The sequence below is a fragment of the Nerophis ophidion genome, linkage group LG11 (assembly GCF_033978795.1).
Source record: "Nerophis ophidion isolate RoL-2023_Sa linkage group LG11, RoL_Noph_v1.0, whole genome shotgun sequence".
Classification (NCBI taxonomy): domain Eukaryota; kingdom Metazoa; phylum Chordata; class Actinopteri; order Syngnathiformes; family Syngnathidae; genus Nerophis; species Nerophis ophidion.
Window position 1 is genome coordinate 23,666,242 of NC_084621.1, and position 14,126 is coordinate 23,680,367.

At 36.6% G+C, this 14,126-nt stretch overlaps 1 protein-coding gene across 1 annotated transcript in view; it reads left to right on the forward strand.

The window, feature by feature from the left end:
• The window catches only part of zgc:113232 (uncharacterized protein LOC541546 homolog), a 45,737-nt gene that overhangs the window by 28,631 nt on the left and 2,980 nt on the right, over nucleotides 1-14,126 (forward strand). Inside the window, exons 17-24 of the mRNA XM_061915431.1 lie at nucleotides 4,136-4,189; nucleotides 4,363-4,434; nucleotides 6,856-6,891; nucleotides 9,642-9,686; nucleotides 9,768-9,800; nucleotides 13,510-13,656; nucleotides 13,732-13,908; nucleotides 13,983-14,073. Of these exons, the coding sequence (XP_061771415.1) occupies nucleotides 4,136-4,189; nucleotides 4,363-4,434; nucleotides 6,856-6,891; nucleotides 9,642-9,686; nucleotides 9,768-9,800; nucleotides 13,510-13,656; nucleotides 13,732-13,908; nucleotides 13,983-14,073 (655 nt within the window). The remainder of the gene's footprint in view (nucleotides 1-4,135; nucleotides 4,190-4,362; nucleotides 4,435-6,855; nucleotides 6,892-9,641; nucleotides 9,687-9,767; nucleotides 9,801-13,509; nucleotides 13,657-13,731; nucleotides 13,909-13,982; nucleotides 14,074-14,126) is intronic.

Below are 14,126 nucleotides of genomic sequence, written 5' to 3' on the forward strand. Positions count from 1 at the left end.
AAAGTTTCATTATAAATATACTAGTAAAAAATACATATCAAGAATCGTGTTGAATCGATTCTGAATTGAATAGTTGAGTTTGAGTTTATTTCAAACATGCAAGCATACCACAAGATACATCACAATTTCCAGTTTCTCTTTTCAACATGTTCGAAAAGGAGTAGTAAGAAGCAGAGCTTATTTAACCCTTCCCCTTTTCTTTACATAACACTTGCTAAAACTTTTGTTCACTTCCTGTTCTCAATGTATTCACAATGTATACTCCTTGAGTAATAAGTAATCATGATAAAAATAAATAAACAAATAAATAATTGGTGAAGCAAGTTTTATTCCATACGATGAGATAAGTAAGATTATTTTGAGAATGAATGGGTGAGTAAAATCAGAATGTTTATCATAGTTCTTCTTTTTTGTACTTTGTAAACACTTCCAGTTTGAAGAGTTTCTTGAAGTGGATCATATTAGTACATTGTTTGATTGCTTTGCTTAATCCATTCCATAATTTAATTCCACATACTGATATACTGAAGGTCTTAAGTGTTGTACGTGCATAGAAATGTTTTAAATTACATTTTTCTCTAAGATTATATTTCTCTTCTTTTGTTGAGAAGAATTGTTGTATATTCTTGGGAAGCAGGTTATAGTTTGCTTTGTGTATAATCTTAGCTGTTTGCATTTCCACTATGTCGTGGAATTTCAGTATCTTTGATTCAATAAATAAAGGGTTTGTATGTTCTCTATACCCAACATTATGTATTATTCTAACTGATCTTTTTTGTAACACTGTTAGTGAATGAAGTGTCCTTTTGTAATTATATCCCCATATTTCTACACAGTAACTCAGATATGGTAACACTATTGAGCAGTAGAGAATATGAAGTGATTTTTGGTCTAGAACATACTTGGCTTTATTCATTATTGACGTATTTCTTGCTACTTTATGTTGTATATTTTTTACATGAGATTTCCAGTTCAATTTATCATCAATCATTATACCTAGAAATTTGGTTTCATTTACTCTTTCAATTTCTATTCCGTCTATTTGTATTTGTGTTTTACTTTCTTTTCTACTGTTACCAAATAGCATTATTTTAGTTTTACTGAGATTCAATGATAGTCTGTTTTTGTCAAACCATTTTTTTAATTTGTTCATTTCTTCTGTTATTATTTGTATTATCTTTCGAGTGTTCTCTCCTGAACAAAACGCTGTTGTATCATCCGCAAATAATACTAACTGTAAATCTCTTGTAACTTTACAAATGTCATTTATATAGAGATTGAATAATTTAGGTCCTAGTATTGATCCCTGAGGTACACCACAGGAAATATTTAGCATTGTGGAAGTGTGTTCGCCTAGCTTCACGTATTGTTTCCTGTTCGTTAGATAACTTCTTATCCAATTTAAGACTAACCCTCTGATGCCATATCGTTCTAGTTTTTTAATTAAAATATTGTGATTAATTGTGTCAAATGCTTTAGTTAGATCCATAAACACTGCTGCCGCACTTTTTTTTACTATCTATTGCATTGGTAATTTCTTCTGTGATTTCAATTAAAGCCATTGAAGTTGAAACATTAGCTCTGTATCCATATTGGTTCTCTTCGAGTATTCTATTTTTATTATGAAACTCTATAATCTGTTATTGAACAGTTTTTCAATGATTTTAGAAAATTGTGGAAGTAAAGAAACAGGTCTATAATTTGTAAATAGATGTTTATCTCCAGTCTTATAAATTGGTGCAACTTTAGCTATTTTCATTTTGTTTGGAAATGTACCTGTTTGAAATGATAGGTTACTAATATACATTAATGGTCCTGAGATCTCATCAATAACCTTTTTTATCGTATCCATATCAATTCCGTTACAATCAGTTGAAGTCTTTGATTTACATTTTTTCACAATTTTAACAATTCCCTCTGTGTCACATTACTGAGGAACATGGAGTTGGGATTTCGCTCTATGGTATCATTATAGTCCTCAATTGAAACTGGGTCTGGAATCCTTTCTTCCAATTTTGGGCCAATATTTACGAAGTAGTTATTAAAGCTTTCAACTACTTCCTTTATGTTGTCATTATGTTTATTTCCGTCTAAGAAGTGTTGGGGGTAATCCCTCTTAGTGCCATTTTTTATAATGCTATTGAGAATGCCCCATGTTGCTCTCATATTATTTTTGTTCCTGTCCAATAATTCACTGTAATATTCTTTTCTACATGATCGTAGTATGTTTGTTAACTTGTTTTTATACTTTTTGTACTTAACTTCTGCCTCTGTAGTTCTTTGTACTGTAAATTTTCTATATAGTGTATTCTTCTTCTTACAAGCATTTTTTAATCCTTTTGTCATCCATGGTTGATTATTCTTTCTCTATTTACTACTGAGTTGTCTCCATGGGCAATGTTTGTCATAAAGTATTATGAACTTGTTTAAGAAATGTTCATATGCTTCATCAACCTCATTTTCATTGTACACATTGTCCCAATCTTGCTTTTGTTGCTCCATTTTGAAATCAATCCTCTTCTCTGTGCACAGTCTTTGAAATGTCCTTTTGTCTTCCATGTTCTTTTTGCAGTTTCCATCATATATTGTAAAAACTGGCAGATGATCACTAACGTCGGTTATTAGTAAACCACTTGTAGTGTTATTATCAAAATCATTAGTAAAAATATTATCAATAAGCGTAGCACAGTGTCCTGTGATTCTGCTTGGCTTTGTGATTTTAGGATATAAACTGATGCTGTGCATTGTATCAATGAAGTCATCAATAAACTTTTGCTTGTTAGGGTTCAATAAGTCAATATTAAAGTCACCGCATAAGAAAATTATTTTTTTACCATTGTCCATGTAAGTTGCCTTGATCCATTCTTCAAATGTTTCTATACTTGACTTAGGTGATCGGTATATACAACTGATGAGTATGTTTTTGCTATTTTCCTGACATATTTCAATGGTAATACATTCTAAGATATTATCTATAGCAAGTGACATGTTTTTTACCACTTTGTAGTTCTGGTTCTTCATCACATACACAGCTACTCCTCCTCCATTTTTGTTGGTTCTGTTAATATAGTTTAGTTCATATTCTTCCAGATCAAAATCTATTCCTTTTTTATCATCAATCCATGTTTCTGTGACGGCGATCACTTTGAAGGGTTCGTTGATGTGTTCCAAAAAGTTCTTAATATTGTGGTAGTTTGCATACAAGCTTCTGCTATTAAAATGAATAATTGACAATTTGTTGTCACTTTTAATGATGCTATTGTATTGTTCATCTGTGTAATAAAAACAATTATTACTAATGTGGGGAAAAAAAATTGTATCTGGATCTATATCGTTTTCCAAATCCTGGTTTTTGTGCTCTTTGTTGCAGAAATTTTGTAGTTCCATTATTTCCTTGCTCAACAATCTTTGATGTCGTTTCAATAATCTCTATAAGTGTAGATGGATGCAGTCCTGAATCTAGGTCTTCTTTTTTAGTCGTCCCTTGCAGCGTAGTAGTGTTGATGTTGAGTTTAGGTGCTTGTTTTCTGTCAGAGTCCATTATCATCGTTGTTGTGGAAGCTGTGTAAACTTAAAATTTGTCCAGGTCTTTGATGTCATTGACAACAATTACTCTTGCTTCTGGACCTCCATTCAGCTTGATGTAGATTTTACAGTTGGCGCTCCAAGTTCCCTGGATTTTTCCCTGCTTTCTCAAGTGGCGTGCTTTCTTGGCGATTCCAGCATTACGTTTAGTGAGATGGTCATTCATGTACACATTTGTTCCCTTCAGCTTCTTTAGTCACACCAGGAATCGGATCGTTAGGTGCCCATTGATTCACACCCTCTGTATTTATATACTTTTCTGTTTGTTTATTTATTTAAAGACACACCTTTTTTGTTCCGTTTTTTAAAATTATGTTGTTTACATTGCGCTTTTTTTTTCTTATTTTTGTGGGGTTTTTTTGGTGTTATTTTCTCCTTTTATTCCATATTAATTGTATTATCACAAAAACAAGCCGCAGGCTAAAAAACGTTTTACACCCTGGTATACATTAACGTATGAAACAATGGGCATAATACATATTTTACAACAATCATTTTAATGTATTTTCTGCTCATTTCATTGAATAAAAAGTTGAATTAAATTTTGCAGGGCAGCAAAGGAGAGCGTGGCGTGAAAGGACCTCGAGGCAGAGTGGGCTCTGTGGTGAGTGCCTGTTGTATCGCACCCCATGCCCTTTAAGTCACAGGTTTGATACCCGACGGCCAGTGAGACTGTTTTATAGACTGAGTATTTACATCAGTTAATTTTAAAACTAACTGTGTTAACATGACAAGACTTTCTTCCGAAGGATAACTCACTTCCTCTCCTTCCAACAGGGACCTGGAGGAGAGCAAGGAGACGCTGGAATACCCGGCAAGCCAGGACCAAATGGCTTGCAGGGCCCCATTGTGTGTATTCACTTCACAATACTAATATGGTTATATATATATATATATATAGCATATTTTATGAAAATCAACTCAATAAATGTAAATACAAACATTTAAGCTTATCTCCACTGCCAGGTTATTTAAGTTAACCTGTTTGTTATGGAAAATAAATATAATCTACATACAAATGTCTGAGCCACAATCATAACATCTGAACAGGCAATTTCTGAGGTAACAGCAGAAACATTTTTTTTTACAGGGATCTTATGTTTAAAAAACCTATATTATAGGTAGTGGGCTGTTTTAGGGAATTTTTGATCAAATTATCCGTAGTAGCAATAATAATGTTGTGTTTATTCTGCTTAGTGCACTTAAAATAATTATGACCATATCTAGGAATTGATATGATGGGAATTTTCCGATTGTTTGCTTGGTGCTTTGATAAACTGAACGCATCATATACATGGTACTATATTGTGATGTTATGAGCCTGGGAAAAAAAAGAACTACCCTACCCAGCATGCAACAGGAGTGACGAGCATGCGCGATAGCCCGGTATAGGTTGTGTCGCCATGACGGCATCTTGTATGTTGTGATATGCACGCTCTGAAAGCAAACGTTAAGAACTCAGCCAACACTCCTCGTCTGCATTATTCTTAAATAGACAGACAACACATATACTCCGCTGCTTCACAGGCAGCTGGATGTAGCCGGCAAAGTATTCCCATGCTAGCTAGCCGGTCTAGCAAGCACGCGTCATTCAGTCCAAAACGGCCCGATCTATCCACATTCAGAATTGTCTGGCGGTCGTAAGTGATCCCGGAGTGACCACGCTTTAAGCCAGCCATGAAATTTGCAGAAGTGTCCGGTATTTTTGCCAAATGTTCCATCTTTACCAAGAGCCCCTCGACGCCGTAGCCCTTCCGGGCGACGCCATCTTGTTAAGAAAAGGCGTTAACAAAATAAAAGCATGTAAACAACATACGCAAATGTGCGATAAAATAATTGTCGGCGTTAATAGATTAATTAACGCATTAATTTGCTCACTCCTAATATATATATATATATATACATATATATACCGTATATATATTTATATATATATATATATACACGATTGAGAGAACCCCTCATGAAACAGTTCTGTAGAGATGAAGTAGTTTTGTGATTTCTCCCCACACATACATATTGTGCTCTACCACGGTATCGAGCACTATTCTCTGGATAATCCAATTAAGACGTGTGTGTATATATATATATATATATATATACGTATGTATATATATATATATACGTATGTATATATATATATATACATATGTATATATATGCGTATGTATATATATATATACATATGTATATATATACACACATATATACATATATATACGTATGTATATATATATACATATATATATACACACATATATACATATATATATATATTTATATATATACATATGTATATATATATATACACACACATATATATATATATACATACGTATATATGCGTATGTATATATATATATAGAAATGTGTGTGTATATATATACATATATATGTGTATATGTATATATATGCGTATATATATATATGTTTGTGTGTGTGTATATATATACAGTATATATATATATATATATTTTTTTTTTTTATGCCCTTTTTGTTAAAGAAAACACATTTTCTAATGGCTAAAACACAAAATGTGGAATTTCTCCTCCCCCAAAAAATGTCAAAGTGGAATATTTTATGTCTAGCATTTAGAGCCTTACTTAGGTCAATCATTCATAACAACATTGATTTTCATTGAGTATTTAGCAATGACAGTTAAAAAAAATCGCACAAAAATTTGATGAGATCCAAAAGGTTCCCACTGATAAAAGGTCAGGCATTATTTTTTGGGGTGAACTTTCTACGTCAAGTTTGGATCCATCTATATGTTTTTCTACATTTTGTAGTTGTTTTTTTTCTTCTTAATGCCCTTTTTTTCATAGAAAACATGTTTTTTATATGACAAACACAAAATAAGCAATATTTTCCACAAAAAATATTTCAAAGTGTAATATTTGCTGTGAAGTAATTGCAGCCTTCAACAGATCAATAATTCATAGCAATCGATACCTATTTTTTTAGCAATATATTGCAACTTGTTTTCATTACATTTTACCTTTTTTCCTCTTCTATTCCACATTTAAATTTTTTGCGATAGTATTTTTAAAATGTTAAAGTCTTTCCACCATGAAGCCCCGACAAAAAGACCTGTCAACTGTGGCGCAACCATGTTATTTTACCGGCGTGCCTTTATTTTGAAGGTCTGACTGGCTACCGGATGAGGATTAGTTCTCTTAATGAGCGTTAAAATGCCAGAGTTTCCCAGGGAAAACATGAGGGACGATAACTTCCAGAGGTTTTACTCACAAAGTGTGTTGTCTCTTGCAGGGCCCCAAAGGTGAGACTGGACCAGATGGCGATTCGGTGAGTTCTTGACAAATACAACTTGCAATGAAGCATTTTTCTTCTTCTTCTTTTTTTTTTATACCTCAGTTTTTATTTGTAATCGGTTCCACAAAAAACAAAATAAATGTTAAATAAGTCATGTAAAATAATGTTCATCCAATTAATCTGTTCCAGACACCCAAAAATATGATCACAACACATATATTTTATCGAAATTAAGTACAGTTGTACACGCAGAAAACAATACATGTAAATAATGAATTAAACGTATGAATGAGCATTTAACATCCCTTTCCACTTGTTCTTCGTACAGTGGTACCTTAGCTAAGGAGTTTTCCTTGATAAGAGCCGTTGCAAAACGTCCGGTCTTAGTCGCTATCATTACCTTATAGCTAGAGATGGTCGCAACTTTGTATTCCAAGCATGGAAAGGAAGAAAGTGGATGACATTTATAGAATTAACAAAATAATGTCCATAACGCCAGCCGAGGACATGGAAATAATGCCTGCAACGGTGGATGTTTGCCAATGAAAATATCAAGAAGCTGCTGATGGTGTGTCTGACGGACAAATAGTTGGAAGCTGTACTTTGTTATTCCGTTACCTCGTAAAACGACTGTAGTTGTTTATACTACATTCTGTTGTCTTGTTTTATAGCAGGGGTGTCAAACCCAAACACAGAGTGGGCCAAAATGTGAAACTGAATAAGTTTTGCATTGAATATTGAACAAGCAAGGCTTATATAACTTAATGGCGACATGCAAAATCCAGTTTCAAATAATAATAATTAAAAATTATCAATGGCATATCAAATACAATTTAAATAAAAATTCGGGGGTGGGGGGCAGGATTTGGTGGTAGCTGGGGTGTATATTGTAGCATCCCGGAAGAGTTAGTGCTGTAAGGGGGTTCTGGGTATTGTCCTGTTGTGTTTATGTTGTGTTACGGTGCGGATGTTCTCGCGAAATGTGTTTGTCATTCTTTTTTGGTGTGGGTTCACAGTGTGGCGCATATTTGTAACAGTGTTAAAGTTGTTTATACAGCCACCCTCAGTGTGACCTGTATGGCTGTTGACCAAGTATGCCTTGCATTTACTTGTGTGTGTTAAAGCCGCATATATTACATGACTGGGCCTGCACGTTGTTTGTATGGCGGAAAAGCGGATGTGACGACAGGTTGTAGAGGACGCTAAAGGCAGTGCCTTTAACGTGCGCCCCCAATATTGTTGTACGGGTGGAAATCGGGAGAAATCCGGAAGAATGGTTGCCCCGGGAGATTTTCGGGAGGGGCACTGAACTTCGGGAGTCTCCCACGAAAATCGTGAGGGTTGGCAAGTATGAGTATCAGCGGTGAGTAACCGCCGCTGTATAATACCGGTGGGCCAGCTCTAATCGTAATTTGATATTACCTCAAGGGCCAAATTAAATTACACGGCGGGCCAAATTTGGCACCCATGCTTTATAGAAATAAATAGTATAAAACAGGCCTGGGCAATTATTTTGCCTTGGGGGGCCAAATTTTGAGAAAAAAATGTGTCTGGGGGCCGGTATATCTATTTTTAAGAACACTAATACAAAACTACAATGTCTGATTGAATGCTAAAAACATTATGACAGACTGCCCTAAAAAAACAAAATTGAATTTTTCATTTTTTTTATTCAATGAGACCCCCAGAATGTACATGAAAGTAAAGAATGTGGGATTTACAATATTAAGTATGAACGATAAAACACTGAATATTGACAACATATGAACGTCACACCCGCTCTCGATCATCATTGTGGGGCGATTGGCCTGCGGACCTGCAGCGAAGCGGGGTATGCCAGGACCAGCTTTGGAATCAGCGACAGGTGCGTTGATGGCCCACCTGGGCGCCAAATTGTTGTAGTCTTGCTCCTCCGGGTTCTTCAGACCACCAAGTACGGACATGACAGGTTTGTTCATCACATGCAGGTGATTAGATAAACGCGCCCAGGTGGGCCATCTACACACCTGTCGCTCTGTTAAAGGCAGCAGCCAGGAAGGAGAAAGGGGGTTGTCGATGGTGGTTGGTGAAGTCAGAGCATGAGCGAGAGAGAGCAAAGACTGACACAACCCAATGGCTGAAAAGAACCACAAAGACAATTTTTTGAAAAATAAATCATTGTTCGGACACACATGACACTTGTAATTTTCACTCTACAACGACAGCTGATGCTGCTGTGTCAATTTAACGCCGTCAGAAGGACTTATTTGCGCATGGAGCCATCCGCCAAAAATAAGAAAAGATGAAGAACCACAGTAGGGAGTAAAATGGCGGACAGCAGAGTGGGGGAACAAGCTCAACCTGTAAGTTAACCTGTAATAAAGTATAAAGTACACATATAAAGTACTATCTAATCTAATTTCCCCTCTCCTTTCGTGTTACCTGTGAAATAAATTTAGTTTTTTTACTTACGAGTCGTTGAGGGTGATTATTTATAGAGTTTTTAGCTGTAATTTCATTCCAAACATATCAAACATAGCAACAATTTAAAAAAAAACATGAAAAATCTCATTTAACACGTACATTGCCTGACCAGATGATATATTTAGAATTATATCATACTGTAATACATCTCGTGCTCTTGCTCGTTGACAAAACAAACGTCAACTTCCTGCTGGAAAGTCCGCCGGCCGACGTCACTGAAAGGGGAAAATGATTTCCGTGTGGTCATGTGACCCTGGGACAACCCCCCCCAGATGTTTACAACTTCCTCACTTTCTATTCTGCTCATGTTCCTCTTGCAGGGCGCCAAGGGGAGGAAAGGCATAAAAGGCCAGAAAGCACAGAAGGTTGGTGTTTGCGGTGCAGGTGACACACTGCGCATGACATCACTTCCTCTTTCGCTCTCCTGACTTGCTTTCTCATTTCAGGGCGCCTCGGGCGATCGCGGAGACAAAGGCCAGGTAACGTGCGACGTCACAGGAAACGGCACGCAATTCGGCATTCCCCAGTTTCATTACCAAGCCTACATAAGATTGCATATTTTCATTTTCATAATATTTAAGGACTTCCCCATACGATAGTGATATCAGTCCAATATAGTAGTGGGTGATATCGGCTCGCATCTAAAATCTCTGATACAAGCGTTAACTTGTGCAAAGCTGAACAGCCAGTCGCCGTAATAACTAATAAGCACACAAAAGGTAAGAATGGCAAGCTATAGGCTGCCAGGAGCTAGCAGTTACACAACAGCTAAGCACAAAAAAGTGTCCAATGGCGAGGAAATAACTGTATGAGATTTTCATGATGCTGAGTGTCATTGGTCTTTGGGTAGCTTCACTATTGTCCTTGACATCTTTGATGGCATTGACGTTTTCCCTACTCCAAAACACACTTTTTCACATGTTCGGGTGATTTAAGGTAGGTTTTGGGCGGATTCTACACAGGGTTAGTGTTAGTGTATGAAATCCAGGGATCATTGATCTTCTTTATCCGAACTCGGGTGGCGGGGGCAGCAGCCTAAGTAGAGAAGTAAAGTTAAAGTACCAATGATTGTCACACACAGACTAGGTGTGGTGAAGTTTGTCCTCTGCATTTGACCCATCCCCTTGTTCACCCCCTGGGAGGTGAGGGGAGCAGTGAGCGGCAGTGGTGGCAGCGCCCGGGAATCATTTTTGGTGATTTAACCCCCAATTCCATCCAACCCTTGATGCTGAGTGCCAAGCAGGGAGTTAATGGCTCCCATTTTTATAGTCTTTGGTATGACTCGACCGGGGTTTGAACTCACAACCTTACCGATCTCAGGGCTGACACTCTAACCAAAGGCCAGACTTTTCCTCTCCCCGGCTCCTTCCCAAGGCGTTCCCAGGCCAGCTGGGAGACACAGTCTCGCCACCGTGTCCTGGGTCTTGCCCGTGGGCTTAACACCTCCAAGTTTGCAGCCTTTGAGACACTTGTGATCTATATGTGGGCTATACAAACAAACTTTGATTGATTGATCTTCATTATTAGTATATATATATACATATATATATATATATATATATATATATATATATATATATATATATATATATATATATATATATATATATATATATATATATATATGTATGTCTTAATTAAATTATCCAGAGAATAGTGCCCGATACCGTGGTAGAGCGCAATATATGTATGTGTGGGAAAAATCTTCAGGAGATTGAATCTCCTGACGATTGAGGGAACCCCTCATGAAACAGTTCTGTAGAGATGAAGTAGTCTTGTGATTTTTCTCACACATACATATATATATATATATATATATATATATATATATATATATATATATATATATATATATATATATATTTATTTATTTATTTATTTATTTATTTATTTTTTGAAATAATTAAAAAAAAAATCTAATATTTTTTTTTGAATTTTTTCTTCCCAAATTCTTGCTTCTCCAGTTATTTTACAGTTATTTTTTGAGCATTTTTAGTTAAAAAAAAAAACAAGAAAAAAACACTACTCAAATTTGACATATTCTCATGTTTTGATGTATTTTGATGACAAGTACTTTTTATCGGGTGTATTATTGCAGGTAAAAATGTAAACAAGTCTTAAATACTTGTAGTTGCATATTACTTACACATAGAAAATCTCCAAGGCATAAGCATATTAGGACGTATCGAGTAACAAACGTGTCCGCGTCATTCAATTTACTGCGCCTTGAGCTCAACTCAGTGAATTATTGTGGCCACTACACAAATTGCTGCTCCACTTGAATATAAAGAAAGCTTAAGTCTGAAATAGTATTTTTCTTGCCCTGATGTGGGATCTGAGCTGAGGTTGTCGTTGTGGCTTGTGCAGCCCTTTGAGACACTTGTGATTAAGGGTTATATAAATAACCTATAATAGATTACTTGATCTTCATTATTTTTGTTTTTATTTACTTTTGAAATAATAACAAAAAAAAACAAAAATTATAAATATTTTTTAGGATTTTTTGTTCCCAAATTCCAACATTTCCAGTAATTTTTTGTGCATGTTTAGTTAAAAAAACAACAACACAGTACTCAAATTTGACATATTTTCTCATGTTTTGATATATTTTGATGACAAGAACTTTTTATCGGGTGTATTATTGCAGTTAAAAATGTAAACAAGTATTAAATACTTGTAGTTGCATATTACTTACACATACAAAGTCTCCAAGGCACAAGGGTATTAGGACGTATCCAGTAACAAACGTGTCCGCGCCATTCAAATTACTGAACTTAACTCAGTGAATTATTGTGGCCACAACACAAATTTTTGTTCCACTTAAATACAAAGAAAGCTTAAGTCTGGAATAGTGTTTTTCTTGCCCTGATGTGGGATCTGAGCCGAGGTTGTGGCTTGTGCAACCCTTTCAGACACTTGTGATTAAGGGCTAAATAAATACATTTTGATGGATTGATCTTCATTGTTTTTTTTATTTTTTAAATAATAACAACAAAATATATGTATATATATTTTTAAGATTTATTTTTTCCCAAATTCCAACTTTTCCAGTAATTTTTGGAGCATGTTTAGTTAAAAAAAAAAAAAAAAAAAAAAAAAAACTGAAATTTGAGATATATTCTTTTTTATCTTTTTATCGGGTGTATTATTGCAGGTAAAAATATAAACAAGTGTCAAACACTTGTAGTTGCATATTACTTAAACATACAAAGTCTCCAAGGCACAAAGGTATTAGGACGTATCCAGTAACAAACGTGTCCGCGCCATTCAATTTACTGAGCTTAACTCAGTGAATTATTGTGGCCACTACACAAATTGCTGCTCCACTTTGATATAAAGAAAGCTTAAGTCTGGAATTTTTTTTTTTTCTCTTGCCCTGCTGTGCAGCCCTTTGAGACACTTGTTATTAAGGGCTATATAAATAAACTTTGAGTGATTGATTGTTTGATAATAAGGTTAGTGTTTTTCATACCTGCCAGGGATGCACAAACAAAATCGATTCTTACAGGAATCCCAATTCTTATCCATCCCGATTCTAAATCGATTTATGTTTTTTATTTATTTAATTGAATTAAAATGATATCTCACAAGCGGTAGAAAATGAATGCATGCCTTATTATTAGAATTTTATTTATTTATTTCAGGAATCGATTTTTAAAAAGACGTTCTCAATGCAACCCAAAGTAGCTTTTCTAACCTGTAACCTGTTTCAAAAAATAAATACATTGCCAAAATCGGTTTGAATCGAGGATCGGTTTTGAATTGGATCAACACACCGTTAATCCCTACCATTTTTTCGCTCAATCAAACCTTTTCTGACATTCCACACTACAAAGTACTAAGAATATGTACCACGATTCACGCTGGTATCATATCGGCTTAATATCGGTATCGGCCAATAGTCAAGGCTCCAATATTCGTATACTTTTAGTATCGGAAGTGACCAAGTTGTATCGTGATTCGGGACACCCCGATTCAAAACACACAAAACTTGGAGGTGTTAAGACCACGGGGAGACCCAGGACACGGTGGAGAGACTATGTCTCCCAGTTGGCCTGGGAACGCCTCGGGATCACCCCGGGAAGTCTGGGCTTCTCTTCTTAGGCTGCTGCCCCTGCACCCCACTTTGGATGTATGTAAACATGAGTTTTTGACGCCACATTGATCACATTCCCATTCTACCCCAAGCGGGGAACAAAAGGTGCATCCGGACGTACCGGAGACCCTGGCCCAGTGGGTCCGCCGGGCATCCCAGGGACACGGGGAACCCGCGGCCCATTGGGAGACCCCGGTGTCAAAGGTCAAGCTGGACCCAAAGGAGCGCAAGGTCTCACCGTGAGTCCCACTTCCTGTATTAAAGAGAAATAAGAAGCGCAGGGGTCACAATGCCGGGCCACGTGTCGCCTTCAGGGTCCCGGTCTGACCGACGAGCAGGTCCTGCAGCTCTGTCGAGGCGTGGTCACGTCCCAGATCTCGCAGTACGCCTCGTCCATCCGGGCTAAGTGCTCACAAGGCTGCCCCGTCAACAACCGAACGCTCATCGGGCCCCCGGGCGCCAAAGGCCCCTCGGGACCACCTGGCAAAACGGTAAAAAGAAGTCTTCTGGACCCAGGAACAATTCAGGGATAACTCAGTAAAAAACCTTGTTCCGTCTCTCTCAGGGTAAAGCGGGGAAATCTGGAGCCAAAGGGGCCCGAGGTGTTCAGGGAGACCGAGGCCTGGAGGGAGACAAAGGAGCGCCGGGTGAAGGAGGTCGGCGGCCATGTTTTTATGATCTCATTCGGTACCTTCTCTTTTGTTGTGGA